Source organism: Anomaloglossus baeobatrachus, chromosome 1, assembly GCF_048569485.1.
Source record: "Anomaloglossus baeobatrachus isolate aAnoBae1 chromosome 1, aAnoBae1.hap1, whole genome shotgun sequence".
NCBI classification, from domain to species: Eukaryota; Metazoa; Chordata; class Amphibia; order Anura; family Aromobatidae; genus Anomaloglossus; species Anomaloglossus baeobatrachus.
This window is the reverse complement of record NC_134353.1, coordinates 72,958,438-72,977,136: the sequence shown is the minus strand read 5'-3', so window position 1 is coordinate 72,977,136 and position 18,699 is coordinate 72,958,438. Positions and strand designations below refer to the sequence as shown.

The 18,699-nt window shown below is 48.8% G+C and overlaps 1 protein-coding gene across 3 annotated transcripts in view; it reads right to left on the bottom strand.

Annotated features, from left to right (window-relative positions):
- The window catches only part of ACOX3 (acyl-CoA oxidase 3, pristanoyl), a 197,277-nt gene that overhangs the window by 97,012 nt on the left and 81,566 nt on the right, over nt 1-18,699 (bottom strand). For all 3 annotated transcript variants that reach the window (XM_075346850.1, XM_075346848.1, XM_075346849.1), the window contains exons 8-10: nt 10,661-10,757; nt 8,988-9,170; nt 6,246-6,368 (exon numbers count right to left, since the gene is read on the bottom strand). In XM_075346850.1, coding sequence (XP_075202965.1) covers nt 6,246-6,368; nt 8,988-9,170; nt 10,661-10,757 — 403 coding nt within the window. The remainder of the gene's footprint in view (nt 1-6,245; nt 6,369-8,987; nt 9,171-10,660; nt 10,758-18,699) is intronic.

Here is an 18,699-nt window from a genome sequence, read left to right as displayed (position 1 = left end):
CTGCTGAGATAGCTTGTAGCGCCCATACGGCTGCGAATGCTGGGGCAAAAGAAGCGCCGATAGCTTCATAGATGGATTTCAACCAGAGCTCCATCTGCCTGTCAGTGGCATCTTTGAGTGAAGCCCCATCTTCCACTGCAAGTATGGATCTAGCTGCCAGTCTGGAGATTGGAGGATCCACCTTGGGACACTGAGTCCAGCCCTTGACCACGTCAGGGGGGAAAGGGTAACGTGTATCCTTAAGGCGCTTAGAAAAACGCTTATCTGGACAAGCATGGTGATTCTGGACTGCCTCTCTGAAATCAGAGTGGTCCAGAAACATACTCGGTGTACGCTTGGGAAACCTGAAACGGTATTTCTCCTGCTGGGAAGCCGACTCCTCCGCCGGAGGAGCTGAGGGAGAAATATCCAACATACGATTGATGGACGCAATAAGGTCGTTCACTATGGCGTCCCCGTCCGGAGTATCAAGATTGAGAGCGGCCTCAGGATCAGAATCCTGATCAGCTACTTCCGCGTCATCGACCAGCGATTCCCCTCGCTGAGACCTTGAACAATATGATGATGTCGAGGGAAAATCTAAGCGAGCTCGCTTAGTCGGTCTGGGGCTGGGGTCTGTGTCAGAACCCTCAGCTTGGGATCCATGAGATACCCCGGGAGGACATTGTTGGTCCAGCTGAGGTGGGCCCGGGAACAAAGAATCAACAGAGTCCCTGTGCTGAGATACCGGCCTGGACTGCAAGGCTTCTAGTATCTTAGCCATAGTCTCAGAGAGTTTTGCAAACTCCGTCCCTGTCACCTGAACAGTGTTAGCAGGTGGCTCCCCCTGGGCCCCCCCTAGCAGAGGCTCTGGCTGAGCAAGTGCCACAGGGGCCGAACAGTGCAGACAATGAGGGTCAGTGGAACCTGCCGGTAGCGGGGTCGTACATGCGGCGCAGGCAACATAATAAGCCTGTGTTTTGGCACCCCTGCCTTTCGTGGGCGCCATGCTATTATCTTCCCTGAGCAACACAATAGGCTATATAGCCAGAAATCAACTGTGCACTATACAGTGTAAAATAAACATATAATGTTACACTACTGCACAATGGGGCTAGCACCACAGGTGCTGCTTACCACCCGCTTAAAGCGGTTGTGAGGCCACCAGAGTCCCTGCCTGGGTCTCCCAGATTTTGTCCCCCTCTGCAGCGTTCGAGGAGCTGACAGGAATGCGTCCTGAGGAGAGGAGGGAGCCGTGGGCGTGACCCAGAAAGTGCGGGAACTGGTGCCTGCACTGTGCACAGTGAGGGGAGTGGAGTATGCAAAGCATGCTCCAGCCCTCAGTGCTGCTCGTTCTATGCAGCGTCCCGCCCTTCCCCTGCCTGTCAGGGCTATGGGCAGGAGGAAGGAAACTAGGCCGCAAAAAGCCGGGGACTCTAGTAATAAACGCGGCCGCCGTAAAAGCGCGGCCAGCGTGGAAGTCCCCGGCGCACTACAAGTCCCAGCCGCGCCGCAGTATTTCCAAGGCAGCGGCGGTCAATGCGGCAGTCCCTATACATAAACACACTCAGCAACGCTGAGTGTGTAATGGCACATATTAACCCGGTCAGCTCCGCGGTCCCCGGTGCACTAGCACACCCAGCAAAGCTGGAGTGTTGCTGTGCGCGGTCCCCACGGGGACACAGAGTACCTCCAAGTAGCAGGGCCATGTCCCTGAACGATACCCGGCTCCTATCCAGCAGGCTCCACAGGAGTTGTGGATGAAGCACGGCCTCAGTGCCTGAAGACCGATAGGATCCCACTTCCACCAGAACCCTGAGGGGGATGGGGAAGGAAAACAGCATGTGGGCTCCAGCCTCCGTACCCGCAATGGATACCTCAACCTTAACAACACCGCCGACAAGAGTGGGGTGAGAAGGGAGCATGCTGGGGGCCCTATATGGGCCCACTTTTCTTCCATCCGACATGGTCAGCAGCTGCTGCTGACCAAGCTGTGGAGCTGTGCGTGCGTGTCTGACCTCCTTCGCACAAAGCAAAAAACAGAGGAGCCCGTGGGAGCACGGGGGTGTATAGGCAGAAGGGGAGGGGCTTAACACTTTTGAGTGTAATACTTTGTGCGGCCTCCGGAGGCATAGCCTATACACCCAATTGTCTGGGTCTCCCAATAGAGCGACAAAGAAATAATTTATATACAATACAGTTGCACCCTCTATCCTTAAATTATGTGTGGCCATATAAAGCTCAGTTTCTTCTTCTCCTCATGTAATACTATTTTGAGTGGCCCTTTACATGCTATTGGATGTCCATCTGCTATCCTTTTTTTCTGTTTAAAAGTTAGATGTGGTTGTGAGGAGCTGGCCACGGACTGAAGACTATTGGCCCAATGGACGTAGAGCGGACTTGCTACAGCACGGAGAGTGAGTTATGTTGATGTTATTGTTGTGTTTTATTAAAGACTGCTTGCTCGTCAGTTTAAGGTACACAATTTGTAGGGGGAAGGGGTTGTAACTGTATGTCATCCTAGTTGGCCTCAATGGACTCTAATGTAATCAGGCCTGCAGTAGAGTTCACTGTCTTCCATCTGGTGGGGGTTGTAGGTCTTTTATTCTTCTCTGCATTGTCCACCAGATGGAAGACAATAAACCCTACTACAGGCCTGATTACATTAGAGTCCATGGAGGCCAACTAGGATGACATACTGTTACAACCCCTTCCCCCTACAAATTATGTACCTTAAACTGACGAGCAAGCAATCCCTTTTATTCCTCTCTGCAGGGGGCTTCTCTACACAATCCTGCAGGCAGGGCCAGAGACTGGGCATCTGGAACCTTCATACTTGGAGTTACTTGAAAAAAGTGTCTAAGGGGGTGAGTGTGATGAGCCCTTCTGCCCATCCATGGGGCTGATCTCTGGAAAGGGAGAACAATAAGTCACACATTTGATCAGTGAGTTGGTGCTGTGACGTGGTGAGGGGATATCTGTTGTTGCGGTCAGGTCCTGGTGCCCATGAACGGACTATAGAGCTTGGAGCTGGGTAAGTGTGCTATGGTCGTGATATCCGTCGTCTGGATTTGAGGAACTATCCTAAGGACGGTTATTGATATCCGTCATCTGGAGGAGCATAAAGACTATTGCAAATAAAAGTTATTGCATCATTAACCTGCCTAGGTGATTAATACAACCCACAACTTAAGATCTTCACAGTGGTAATGGACACTAATGGGGGATTCTGTTTTAAAGGGAACCTGTCCCCACTTTTTTGGCCTATAAGCTGTGGCCACCACCACCGGGCTCTTATTTACAGCATTCTAACATACTGTATATAAGAGCCCAGGCCGCTGTGTAGAACAGAAAAATCACTATATAATACTCACCTAGAAGGTCGCTCCAGTACACAACAGTCAGATGGGTAGCGCCGTTCTCCGAGACCGACGCCCTCTTTCGGCCATATTGGTCTTCTTCCTTCAGAAGCCTGTGTGCATGACCCAGTAATATATACAAGGCACTCCTGAATTCAGTAAAATATGATGATTTTTTATTATTTCATTCTCAGTATAGTCAAGTCAGACGTTGCGGCCCAAAAATGGCCTTCATCAGTAACTAGCACCTGAGATAAATAGAGATATAGTTTCACTGCTGTGTGGATACTGCTAATGACAGGCTGCAAACCACAGAAATTCTCTTAATAGCATTCCAAATACTGCCAATGAAAAGAGTGAAACTATATCTCTATTCATCTCCGGAGGTAGTTACTGATGAAGGCCAGGTTTGGGCCGCAACGTCTGACTTGACTATACTGAGTATAAAATAATAAAAAAAAATCATATTTTACTGAATTCAGAAGTGCTTTGTATATATTACTACTGTATATGGTTTGGAAACCTACCTGAGCACCCTGGTGGTAACTAGAAATTCGGTAGACGTGCCTTATCCTTTTGAAATGTGTGCATGAGGCGTCCTACGTCATCCACACACGCCGGCATTCAGGTCCTGCGCAGGCGCTCTTTGATGAAAGCGCTTTGATGAAAGCATTGTAGTGCGCCTGCGAGGGACCGGAGAGTGTGTATGATATGACGTAGGACGCATCATGCACACAGGCTTCAGAAGGAGGACGAAGATGGCCAAAAGAGGAGGTGCCGGCACCGGAGGACGAAAACGCCCATATGGCCCAAATCCACCACAGTGTAACCTTTAGGTGAGTATTATAAAGTGTTTTTTTATGTTCTCACAGCGGCCTGGGCTCTTATATACAGTATGTTAGACTGCTGTATATAAGAGCCCGGTGGAGGTGGCAGCAGCTTATAGGCCGAAAAACTGGTGACAGGTTCCCTTTAAGGGTGCGGGAGGGTGGGGGCCGATTGGCAGATTCCCAATTACCTGTGGCATCACCTGGGCCCCAATGCAAACGCTACACCGGGGCCCCCACTTATTGCAAGTCATTAATTGCATTGGTATTTTCATATAAACTAAAAGGAACTTTTTGCCCCCCCCTAGACTCCAGGGCCCGGGTGCAAATGTAACCCTTGCCCCTATTGTAGATACGCCCCTGCCAATTGCTATAAGTACTTGCCTAAGCAAAGTGTCACTGCTGACTCCTAAACGCTGGTTTTGACTCCTAGACCTGGATAAGATCGCCGCTAATCAAAGCAATGACAATCCTAATTTACTGTGCAGATAAATGATTTTTCTTCCCTATTTCACAGCACATAGATTTTTTTTCTTCAGTTTTTTTAGTACCGTATTTTCCGGCGTATAACATGGCCCCAACTTTTCCAGTTAAAATATAGAGTTTGGGATATATCGTGTATACTCAAGTATAAGCCAACCCGAGTAATGTGCCCATTGATTAGTGACTTCCCCTGCTGTAATGTCCCCGGCAGTAATGAGCCCATTGTTACTGCTGTAATGTCCCCATTGTATAGTAATATCCCCTGCTGTAATGTCTCCATTGAATACTGATGTCCCCTGTTGTAATGTCCTCATTGTATACTGATGTCCCCTGCTGTAATGTCCTCATTATATAGTGATGTCCCCTGCTGTAATGTCCTCATTGTATAGTAATGTCCCCTGCTGTAATGTCCTCATTGTATACTGATGTCCCCTGCTGTAATGTCCTCATTGTATAGTAATGTCCCCTGCTGTAATGTCCTCATTGTATACGGATGTCCCCTGCTGTAATGTCCTCATTGTATAGTAATGTCCCCTGCTGTAATGTCCTCATTGTATAGTGATGTCCCCTGCTGTAATCTCCTCATTGTATAGTGATGTCCCCTGCTGTAATGTCACCATTGTATAGTGATGTCCCCTGCTGTAATGTCACCATTGTATAGTGATGTCCCCTGCTGTAATGTCACCATTGTATAGTGATGACCCCTACTGTAATGTCTCAATTGTACACTGATGTCCCCTGCTGTAATATCCTGTGCAGTAATGTCTCCATTGTTTAATAACATCCTCCTGCTGGGTCCCTTCTGCCCTCTATGTGCTGTTGTTTACACACAATAAAAGATATTCTCACCTCTCCTCCGTGCCCGCGGTGCCTCCAGCTGCTTCTTGCAGTCCACACACAGACCCCTCCGTGATAGCGTGAACGGAGCGGCCGCTGCAGGATGTCGTCATGGCTTTACTACAGTTGAATGCTATGTGGCGCCACAAAGCATTCAACTGCAGTAAAGAGCGTCCAATACACAGGGCCGCTGCTACTATCGGCGCTTTATTGCAGTAGTTGAATGCTTTGTGGCAACGTAAAGCATTCAACTGTAGTAAAGCCATGACGACATCCTGCAGAGCCTGCTCAGTACACCAGACGCTATCACGGAGGGGTCTGTGTGCCTGCGGACTGCAAACAACAGCTGGAGGCACCGCGGGCACGGAGGAGAGGTGAGAATATCTTTTATTGTGTGTAAAGCCATGATGGCACCGTGCAACGCCGTATAAGACGACACCCGACGTATAAGACGACCCCCGACTTTTGAAAAGATTTTCAGGGGTTAAAAAGTTGTCTCATACGCTGGAAAATGCGGTACATTGCATGGTGAAATTAATGGTATCGTCCAAATTTACAGTAGATTCCAAAAAAAAAAAAAGCAAGCCCTCGTATGGCTATAATAGTGGAAAAATAGTTGACTTTTGGAAGAAGAAAGAGGGGAGGGGAATCTACAGCACAAACAGGAAAGGAAGGATTTCATGGAAAGTCACATGACCACTTCCCCGAATGTAGGAATATACAATCACGATTGTAATGACCTGTATATAATAGTACGCACCTGTCTTGGGCTCCGGTCTTTCATAAGAATCCCGATCTGAAGCTCAACCAAGTTTAAAAAAAAGCTCTTGGAGAAGTAGTCTAAGACGTACGCTGCGGCCAGGTAAGGAATCAGCCTCCATTGCTAAAAAAAGGGGGGAAAAAAGGAAGAAGATGGTGAAAGAAACAATGAAGAATAGATACAAGATGGATGAAGCCATTAGGGGACTAGATTAATTTTCACGTCAACGATCAATCAGTCAAATCCTAAAATTGGGGCGTATCACGGTCTGGTTTACACATATAAAAATAAAAAAACACACATGGCAGATATATAGGCTACACACAGTGTGTGGTACTATTCATACGGTCAGCAATAAAGGCTAGGTACACTTTTACAGAGAATTCATTTTATTGCTCATTTGATTCCTAAATCGAGTCGCATAACCTGGCACGGCCTGCCGCTCTCCAGAAAAGAGCGTGCAAATGCATGTATTTCTATGCGGCTGCACACTACTGTCCGGAGGGTGGCAGGCCGTGCCGGGTGATGCGACTCGATTCTCGAGGGAGTTACTCACAAGTGTGACACCCACCTTATGGAGAGAGCAGCAGGGAATGGGACTGGATGTACTGTGATCTCCACAATGTGGAGAGGGGAAAAAGCATGTAAAGTCTCAGGGAGGGTAGAGAAAACAAGCTTTAGGAAAAAAGGAGATGCAGATGAAAAGGAAGTTATGTCCAATATAGAAGTGATGCTGATATACGAGCTAATAAAAACAGCAGCACTCTGAATACAAACAGAGCTCACATCCAGCCTATATTACTGGGAGGGACACACAGAACTCACATCCGGCCAATATTACTAGGATGGACACACAGAGCTCAACTCCAGCCTATATTACCGGGAGTGACACACAGAGCTCACCTCCAGCCTATATTACTGGGAGGGACACACACAGAGCTCACCTCCAGCCTATATTACCGGGAGGGACACACAGAGCTCACCACCAGTCTATATTACCGGGAGGGACACACAGAGCTCACCTCCAGCCTATATTACCGGGAGGAACACACAGAGCTCACCTCCAACCTATATTACTGGGAGGGACACACAGAGCTCACCTCCAGCCTATATTACTGGGAGGGACACACAGAGCTCACCTCCAGCCTATATTACTGGGAGGGACACACAGAGCTCACCACCAGTCTATATTACCGGGAGGGACACACAGAGCTCACCTCCAGCCTATATTACCGGGAGGAACACACAGAGCTCACCTCCAACCTATATTACTGGGAGGGACACACAGAACTCACCTCCAGCCTATATTACTGGAAGGGGCACACAGAGCTTACATCCAGCCTATATTACTGGGAGGGACACACTGAGCTCACATCCAGCCTATATTACTGGGAGGGACACACACAGAGCTCACATCCAGCCTATATTACTGGGAGGGACACACTGAGCTCACCTCCAGCCTATATTACTGGAAGGGGCACACAGAGCTTACATCCAGCCTATATTACTGGGAGGGACACACAGAGCTCACCTCCAGCCTATATTACTGGGAGGGACACACTGAGCTCACATCCAGCCTATATTACTGGGAGGGACACACAGAGCTGACCTCCAGCCTATATTACTGGGAGGGACACACAGAGCTCACATCCAGTCTATATTACTGGGAAGGACACACAGAGCTCACCTGCAGCCTATATTACTGGGAGGGACACACTGAGCTCACATCCAGGCTATATTACTGGGAGGGACACACAGAGCTCACATCCAGCCTATATTACTGAGAGAGACACACAGAGCTCAGATCCAGCCTATATTACTGGGAGGGGCACACAGAGCTCACCTCCAGCCTATATTACTGGGAGAGAAACACTGAGCTCACATCCAGCCTATATTCCTGGGAGAGACACACAGAGCTCACCTCCAGCCTATATTACTGGGAGGGACACTCCTACAAGAGAAAAATCTGAAACAAACTGGCTGTCAGGGGTTATTTTTTATTGTACTCACATTTTTATATAATCGCATTTAATAGAAAAGTAGTCCAGGTCCCTCTAATGTAGATCTGAAGTTTTTTTTTTCTAATAAAGCAAATTGTGTGACATTTTAATGGTACATGTGACTTTTTGCACTGGTTGTAGACAAAAATAAAGAGCACATTGTGTAAAATTCATGATATTGATTGGGCTGTAAGAAGCTGAAGTCTCCTCCAGTTCCGCATCCTATACGCGGCATTACTATTTTATGCACGGCCTTTACAATAGCAGACTGACTTCACTTTTGGCCATAAATTCTCATGCAATTAAATACGATTTCTTTCCCAAATTCCAGGAAATTGATGTCTTCGCTCCGCCTTGCACTAAAGTTGGACAATTTTAATTGCCGCACAAACTTGATCTGTGTTTTTCTGCCATCGGTATCGTTTTTCCCTCCCGTCCAAATGTCATCCTCATTATTCCAAGGCAGAAAATTGAACGTGAAATATTGAAGGATTCTTAAATTGCAAAAATAGATGTGATGTGGCAGACGGCAAATGGAATAAATATTTAGGAGCTGTCAGGAACACCTCCACCCAAATATAATAGGATATGCTTATATAAACCATCCTGGCGCTTAGTTATACGCTTAGTTATACGCTTAGTTATACGCTTAGTTATACACTCTACTTAGTTATTCAACGACAGTAATGTAATGGATAAGATCATTATACAACCTAAAATACCCAGCAGAGAATACAGATACCTGCAGTTGATATTCAAGAACTGGAATTTCTTCTTTTTCTGTAGGTCCAAACTGACGGCGTGTAGCAGAGAAACGGATAGCAATAGTAATGGCAAGCTTCAAGTTGGTAACTACCATGCCGATGATTGAAACCCTCCCGCTAGACAGAGTGCCGAGAGAAGCGCCAAGACGCTGCTTGGGGTCCTAGAGAAAAATCCGGAAAAAAAACAAACAACAACAAATAGGCATAAGTCACAGTAAAGGTCTACAATGAAACAAACCTCAAAAATAAAGTGGTGGAGAAAGCATGTACAGTCTCAGGGAGGGCAGAGAAAACAGTATGTCAAAAATAAAGTGGTGGAGAAAGCATGTACAGTCTCAGGGAGGGTAGAAAAAACAGTATGTTGGAAAGCGAATGAAGGCAGAAGGTGTGCTGATGTACAAGTTAATAGGGGTTGTCCACTATCTTTACATTGATGGCCTATCTTTAGGATAGGTAATCAACGTCTGATTGACTGGGGTCCCACACCCTGTCGATCAGCTGTTCTCGGTCCCGGCCGGAAATGCTTAGTTCCAGAGCTACTTCGTTTGATAGCGGCTGTGGCCGGGTACTGCACATTTGCTTCCCATTCATATCAATAGGAGGAGGATGTGCAGTACCCGGTTGCAGCCACCATCAGAAGACCTGGCAGCTCTGGAAGTGAGCATTTCCGGCTGTCACTGAGACAGAGAACAGCTGATCGGTGGGGGTGCGGAGTGTCGGGCCCCGGCCGATCAGACACTGATGACCTATCCTATGGATAGGCCATCAATGTAAAACCTCTTTAATGATGAAGGCAGCAGCACTCTGGAATACACAGAGCTAACATCCAGCCTACATTACTGGGAGGGACACTCCCACAAGAGGAATATCCAAAACATGGATCAGTCTGCAATCTACAACGATATAAAACTAAATACAAGAATAAACTACACAGTAAAAGATGCTATGACAAAGAAGTAGTGATTTTTCAATAATACATAATTTCTGGGTATACAGCACATTCTATGCCACCTAGGAGTCCAGGACACTATGGAGAAGAAATACAACATGCCCGCTCCCTGTATAATCCTACTGTTCTAGGTCTGTTTTAGTGAAGAATGGTGTCCTTCTGTTATTCCTTCTGGAACATTATTCTGTCAAGATACCTAAAATTTCTAGGAGGAACCCGAGAGACGTGCCATGCAGAGTTCTAGTAGATGTTTCAGCATTGTTACATAGGTTAAAAAGCCCTAGGTCCATCTAGTTCAACCTTCCTCCACCAATTCTACATTTCATCACTACGTCATTTATAACCCACAATGTTGTGTGTTGTGAGGAAATCATCCAGCCCTGATATAAAAGCTGTTATAGTATCTGCCATTACTCCCTCTTGTGGTCGGCATTCCACAGTCTGACCGCTCTAACTGTAAAGAACCCTTTCCTATTTAGCTGTCGGAATCGCTTTTCTTCCACTCGCAGTGAGTGCCCCCTGGTCCTTAGTATTGTCTTTGGAACAAATAAGTCATGTGCCAGTCCCTTATATTGACCACACATGTATTTACATTGTTATTTAATGTAGAATGTATTTCCTAAAAGATAAATAAGTTCCAAAAATAAAAATCTACAAAACAACAGATAAAAATACAAGTGTATGAATACACATATACAGCACCTTATATACGCTTGTGTAGTTTCCACTGGTGGAGATATCGCCAGTACGGTTTAAAAGGTTTTCATGGGGAATCCGAACATTGTGAAACATTGCAAATCTGTGAACACAGAAAAAAGGAAAAACTAAGTAACAAATACTAAGTCATGTGGAAGTCTACATTATGTATTGGTAAAGCTAAGAGTGTACCTGTCACACCAGGTGACTTTTCAGAATAAGTAGTCGTGTGTGGGTGGACATGACAACAACTATTTCCGACCATGACTTGTTTCCTGCATTTTTCATCAGTTTTGCCCTGTGCCATCTTTCTTTCCACTTTTCAGTTGTCTCTGAGCTAGTGAGAGGAGACGAGCTGCTACATGGTCCCCCATACACAACACACTCAGAGACAGAGGAGATTTCTGCTCTGCTTTATCTATGTAGCACAGTTTCAGGAAACAGCGGCAGAAAGGAGGACGTTTTACAGCAGTACTGAAAAGGGTAGCTGTGATTCCAGCTCTGTGGTGAGATAAACACTTACTAGAGAGCAACTGCACCATTTCTATATGTCTCTCCCTCACTTTGCACCGAACCAGGTAGCTATGATTCCAGCTCTGTGGTGAGATAAACACTTACTAGAGCAGTGTAGCTATGAATCCAGTTCTGTGGTGAGATAAACACTTACTAGAGAGCAACTGCACCATTTCTATATGTCTCTCTCTCACTTCGCACCAAACAGGGTAGCTATGATTCCAGCTCTGTGGTGAGATAAACACTTAATAGAGAGCAACTGCACCATTGTTAGATGTCTCTCCCTCCCTTTGCTCCAAACAGGGTAGCTGTGATTCCAGCTCTGTGGTGAGATAAACACTTACTAGAGAGCAACTGTGCTATTTCTATATGTCTCTCCCTCACTTTGCGCCAAAAAGGGTAGCTGTGATTCCAGCTCTGTAGTGAGATAAACACTTAATAGAGAGCAACTGCACCATTGCTATATGTCTCTCCCTCCCTTTACTCCGAACAGTGTAGCTGTAATTCCAGCTCTGTGGTGAGATAAACACTTACTAGAGAGCAACTGCACCATTTATATATATCTATATGATCGGAGAAGTTATGTTTTATTCCTTCTTCCCCTTTTTTTAACCATTATTGGAATAAAATGAAATTTTAACTTTATTTCAAGTTTCTATGGACGTTCTTTGTGCTGGGGATCCGCCTTTTTTTTTTACTTATTAGGGAGCAACTGCATAATTTCTTTATATCTCTCCTTCACTTTGCGTCAAACAGGGTAGCTGTGATTCCAACTCTGTGGTGAGATAAACACTTACTAGAGAGAAACTACACCAATGCTATATGTCTCTCCCTCACTTTGCTCCGAACAGGGTAGCTGTGATTCTAGCTCTGTGGTGAGATAAACACTTACTAGAGAGAAACTACACCACTGCTATATGTCTATCCCTCACTTTGCTCCGAACAGGGTAGCTGTGATTCTAGCTCTGTGGTGAGATAAACACTTACTAGAGAGCAAATGCACCATTTCTGTACGTCTATCCCTCACTTTGCTCCGAACAGGGTAGCTGTGATTCTAGCTCTGTGGTGAGAAGAAGGGAATTTTGTTTACTTACCGTAAATTCCTTTTCTTCTAGCTCCAATTGGGAGACCCAGACAGTGGGTGTATAGCTACTGCCCTCTGGAGGCCGCACAAAGAACTACACTTAAAAGTGTAAGGCCCCTCCCCTTCTGGCTATACACCCTCCCGTAGGAGTACAGATTCCTCAGTTTTAGTACCAAAGCAAGAAGGAGGAAAGCCAATAACAGTTTCAAAAACAAATTCAATCCGATAACATGATCGGAGAACTTAAGAAACAACATGAACAACATGTGCACCCGAAAAACGAAACCCTAAGAACAAATAGGGCGGGTGCTGGGTCTCCCAATTGGAGCTAGAAGAAAAGGAATTTACGGTAAGTAAACAAAATTCCCTTCTTCTTTTTCGCTCCTAATTGGGAGACCCAGACAGTGGGACGTCCAAAAGCAGTCCCTGGGTGGGTAAAAAGATACCACATGAACGGGCTGTCAGACAGCCTCTTCCTACAGGTGGGCCACCGCCGCCTGAAGGACCTGTCTACCTAGGCTGGCATCTGCCGAAGCGTAGGTATGCACTTGATAGTGTTTGGTAAACGTGTGCAGACTCGACCAGGTAGCCGCTTGGCACACTTGCTGAGCCGTAGCCTGATGCCGCAATGCCCAGGACGCACCCACGGCTCTGGTAGAATGGGCCTTCAGTCCAGATGGAATCGGAAGCCCAGCAGAACGGTATGTGTGAAGAATTGGTTCCTTGATCCACCGCGCCAGGGTGGATTTGGAAGCTTGCGATCCCTTATGCTGACCAGCGACTAGGACAAAGAGCGCATCAGAACGGCGTAGAGCCGCCGTGCGAGAAATGTAAATCCTGAGTGCTCTCACCAGGTCCAACAGATGTAAACCCTTTTCAAATTGGTGAACTGGATGCGGACACAAAGATGGTAAAGTGATATCCTGATTGAGATGAAAGGAAGAAACCACCTTGGGAGAAAACTCTGGAATTGGACGCAGTACTACCTTGTCTTGGTGAAACACCAGGAAGGGAGATTTGCAAGATAACGCCGCTAGCTCGGACACTCTTCGAAGAGACGTGACCGCCACAAGAAAAACTACCTTTTGTGAAAGCCGAGAAAGGGGAACCTCTTTCAAAGGCTCGAAAGGCGGCTTCTGGAGAGCAATGAGAACCTTGTTCAGATCCCAGGGTTCCAATGGCCGTCTGTAAGGAGGAACGATATGACAAACTCCTTGGAGAAACGTGCGTACTTTAGAAAGCTGTGCCAAGCGCTTCTGAAAGAATACGGATAGCGCGGAGACTTGACCCTTAAGAGAGCTAAGCGACAAGCCTTTTTCCAACCCAGACTGCAGGAAGGAAAGAAAAGTTGGCAATGCAAATGGCCAGGGAGAAAACCCTTGAGCCACGCACCACGCTAAGAATATCTTCCACGTTCTGTGATAGATCTTAGCTGAGGATGGTTTTCTAGCCTGTCTCATTGTGGCAACAACTTCATGAGATAAACCTGAGGCCGCTAGGATCCAGGACTCAATGGCCACACAGTCAGGTTCAGGGCCGCAGAATTCAGATGGAAAAACGGCCCTTGAGACAGCAAATCTGGACGGTCTGGTAGTGTCCACGGTTGGCCTACCGTGAGATGCCACAGATCCGGGTACCACGACCTTCTTGGCCAATCTGGAGCGACGAGTATGGCTCGATGGCAGTCGGACCTGATTTTCCGGAGAACTCTGGGTAACAATGCTAGAGGTGGGAACACATAGGGGAGTCGGAATTGCGACCAATCCTGAACCAAGGCGTCTGCCGCCAGTGCTCGGTGATCGTGAGACCGTGCCATGAAAACTGGGACCTTGTTGTTGTGTCGTGACGCCATCAGATCGACGTCCGGCGTCCCCCAGCGGCAACAGATCTGCTGAAACACGTCCGGGTGAAGGGACCATTCTCCTGCGTCCATGCCCTGGCGACTGAGAAAGTCTGCTTCCCAGTTTTCCACGCCTGGGATGTGAACTGCGGATATGGTGGACGCTCTGTTTTCCACCCACGTCAAAATCCGTTGGACTTCTTGAAAAGCTTGGCGACTGCGTGTTCCCCCTTGGTGGTTGATGTACGCCACCGCCGTGGAATTGTCCGACTGAATCCGAATCTGTTTGCCTTCCAGCCATTGTTGGAAGGCTCGCAGGGCAAGATAGATTGCTCTGATTTCCAGAACATTGATCTGCAGGGTGGACTCTTCCAGAGTCCACATCCCCTGAGCCCTGTGGTGGAGATACACCGCTCCCCACCCTGATAGGCTCGCATCCGTCGTGACCACTGCCCAGGACGGGGGAAGGAACGACTTTCCCTGTGACAATGAGGTGGGGAGAAGCCACCAACGCAGAGAGTCCTTGGCAGTCTGAGAGAGGGAGACAGTCCTGTCGAGGGACGTCGAGTTCCCGTCCCATTGGCGTAGAATGTCCCATTGTAGAGGGCGCAGATGAAACTGCGCGAACGGGACTGCCTCCATTGCTGCTACCATCTTTCCTAGGAAATGCATGAGGCGCCTCAGTGAGTGCGACTGGCTCTGAAGGAGAGATTGCACTCCAGTCCGTAGCGAGCACTGCTTGTCCAGTGGAAGCTTCACTATCGCTGAGAGAGTATGAAACTCCATGCCAAGATAAGTCAGAGATTGGGTCGGGGTTAGATGAGACTTTGGAAAGTTGATAATCCACCCGAAACTCTGGAGAGTGTCTAGTGCCACCTTCAGACTGTGTCGGCATGCCTCTTGAGAGGGTGCCTTTATAAGCAGGTCGTCTAGATACGGGATGACCGAGTGACCCTGCGAGTGCAGAACAGCTACTACTGCTGCCATGACCTTGGTGAAGACCCGGGGGGCTGTTGCCAGACCGAAAGGTAACGCTACGAACTGCAGGTGTTCGTCGTGTATGACGAAGCGTAGGAAACGCTGATGCTCTGGTGCGATCGGCACGTGGAGATACGCATCTTTGATATCTATTGATGCTAGAAAATCTCCTTGAGACATTGAGGCTATGACGGAGCGTAGGGATTCCATCCGGAACCTCCTGACTTTTACGTGTCTGTTGAGCAACTTTAGATCCAGGACGGGCCGATACGATCCGTCCTTTTTTGGGACCACAAACAGATTGGAGTAAAAACCGTGACCTTGTTCCTGAAGAGGGACGGAGGTCACCACTCCTTCCGCTTTTAGAGCGGCCACCGCCTGCAACAGAGCATCGGCTCGGTCTGGTGGGGGAGAAGTTCTGAAGAAACGAGTTGGCGGACGAGAACTGAACTCTATCCTGTACCCGTGAGACAGAATATCCCTCACCCAACGGTCTTTGACGTGTGACAGCCAGATGTCGCCAAAGTGGGAAAGCCTCCCACCGACCGCGGGTGTGGGAATCGGAGACCGCAAGTCAGGAGGACGCCGTTTTGGCAACGGTTCCTCCGGCTGCCCTTTTTGGGCGTGACTGAGACCTCCAAGAATCTGAGCGTCTCTGGTCTTTTTGAGTCTTTTTTGACGAGGCGAATTGGGACCTGCCCGGTCCTCGAAAGGACCGATAACCAGACTGACCCTTCCTCTGTTGGGGTCTGTTTTGTCTGTGTTGCGGTAAGGATGAGTCCTTACCCTTGGAGTGTTTGATGATTTCATCCAAACGCTCTCCAAACAATCGGTCACGAGAAAAAGGCAAATTGGTTAAGCACTTCTTGGAATGAGAATCTGCTTTCCAATGTCTCAACCACAGGGCCCTACGCAAAACAACGGAGTTGGCTGACGCCACTGCCGTGCGGCTTGTAGCGTCAAGAACAGCATTAATCGCGTACGACGCGAATGCCGCCATTTGCGAGGTCAATGGTGCTACCTGCGGGGCAAATGCACGTGTGACGGAGTCAACTCGCGCAAGCCCGGCTGAGATAGCTTGGAGTGCCCATACGGCTGCAAAAGAAGGCGCTAATGACGCTCCAATCGCTTCATAGATGGATTTCAGCCAGAGCTCCATCTGCCTGTCAGTGGCATCTTTAAGTGCCGCTCCATCTTCAACTGCAACCAAGGATCTAGCTGCAAGCCTGGAAATTGGAGGATCCACTTTTGGACACTGGGTCCAACCCTTGACCACCTCAGGGGGAAAAGGATAGCGTGTATCTTTAAGCCGTTTAGGAAAACGCCTTTCAGGATAAGCGTGGGGTTTCTGGATTGCGTCTCTAAAGTCAGCGTGGTCCAGAAAAGTGCTTAAAGTACGCTTAGGGTATCTGAAATGGATTCTCTCGTGCTGCGAAGCTGACTCCTCCACAAGAGGAGCTGGTGGGGAAATATTTAACATCTTATTGATGTTAAATATAAGATCATTAACTATGGCGTCACCATCTGGTGTATCTAGATTGAGAGCGGTCCCAGGATCAGAATCCTGATCAGTTACGTCCGCCTCATCACCCATAGATTCATCTCGCTGGGATCCTGACCATTGAGATGAATGTGAAGGCCCGTCATAGCGAGCCCGCTTAGGCTGCCCGGGGCCATCGTCCGAGTCAGAGTCTTCACCCTGAGGTGTATGTGCCCGTCCCGGAGCTTGGAGCTGAGGGGGACCAGGGGGCAATGATTGCACAGTGTCCGTGGCCTGAAGTACAGGCCTAGCTCGCAATGTGTCAAGAATTTGTGACATAGTGAGAGACATTCTGTCAGCAAAAGCTGCAAACTCAGTGCCTGTCACCTGGACAGCATTCACAGGTGGTACACCCTGGGTCACGTCCAGCAGAGGTCCCGACTGTGCAAGCGCCGCAGGGGCCGAGCACTGCACACAATGGGGGTCCGTGGAGCCTGCCGGTAGAAAAGTCCCACATGCGGTGCAGGAAGCATATAATGTCTGTGCCTTGGCACCCTTGCGTTTTGCGGACGACATGCTGCTGGCTCTCTGAATGTGAGAGAGTCTATAGCCAAAGGGCGACCAGCGCTATGCAATACAAAGTATTTGTAGCAACAAAATACTAAGAATACTACTGGCACAAGAGGGGGTGAGCCCTGAGGGCTGCTTACCGCCCGCTGAATAGCGGGTAAGAGGCTGCAGAATTCCTTGTCTGGGTCTCCCCGGCTCCCCTCTGCAGCTCAGCGTGTCAGCAGGAATGGCTGCCGGCGTCTGTGGAGAGGGGCGGTCCGTGGGAGTTCCCAAACAAAAGTGCGGGAAACAGTGTCCCCTCTGTGCCGATTGTGAGGGCTGGAGTATGTAAAAACGACTCCAGCCCTCAGCGCTGATGCACTGGCCAGCGTCCCGCCCCTCTCCTGACTGGCAGGTCTGGGGGCGGGAACGAACGGGAGCAGGCCGCAAAAGCCGGGGACTCGAGTTATCAGCGCGGCCGCCGTAAAAGCGCGGGCCGCGCTGAAGTCCCCGGCGCACCACAAGTGCCAGCCGCGCCGCAGTCCCAGCGGCCGGCATGACCGATTTCTAGACGTGGCTAGCGTCCCGCCCCTCTCCTGACTGGCAGGTCCGGGGGCGGGAACGAACGGAAGCAGGCCGCAAAAGCCGGGGACTCGAGTTATCAGCGCGGCCGCCGTAAAAGCGCGGGCCGCGCTGAAGTCCCCGGCGCACCACAAGTGCCAGCCGCGCCGCAGTCCCAGCGGCCGGCGCGACCGATTCCTGGAAGTGTGCCTGCTTCAGCTAAGCTGAATGAGGCCATGGCACAAGCGCCGTAGCGCTGATGTCCCCCGGCGCACTACAACACCCAGCATGCTGCGGTGTGAGCGCCAAATGCACGGGGACACAGAGTACCTTGAGGATGCAGGGCCATGTCCCTGATGTACTCCGCTCCATCCAGCATCTTCTCCAGGGGCTGTAGATGGAGCCCGGTCTCAGTGCCTGGAGACCAGTAAATCCCACTTCACCCAGAGCCCTGTAAAAAGGGATGGGGAAGGAATCAGCATGTGGGCTCCTGCCGCCGTACCCGCAATGGGTACCTCAACCTTACAAACACCTCCGACATACAGTGGGGTGAGAAGGGAGCATGCTGGGAGCCCTGTTTATGGGCCCTCTTTTCTTCCATCCGACATAGTCAGCAGCTGCTGCTGACTAAAAACAATGGAGCTATGCGTGCGTGTCTGACCTCCTTGCGCACAAAGCTAAAACTGAGGAATCTGTACTCCTACGGGAGGGTGTATAGCCAGAAGGGGAGGGGCCTTACACTTTTAAGTGTAGTTCTTTGTGCGGCCTCCAGAGGGCAGTAGCTATACACCCACTGTCTGGGTCTCCCAATTAGGAGCGAAAAAGAAAAACACTTACTAGAGAGCAAATGCACCATTTCTGTATGTCTATCCCTCACTTTGCTCCGAACAGGGTAGCTGTGATTCTAGCTCTGTGGTGAGATAAACACTTACTAGAGAGCAAATGCACCCTTTCTGTATGTCTATCCCTCACTTTGCTCCGAACAGGGTAGCTGTGATTCTAGCTCTGTGGTGAGATAAACACTTACTAGAGAGCAAATG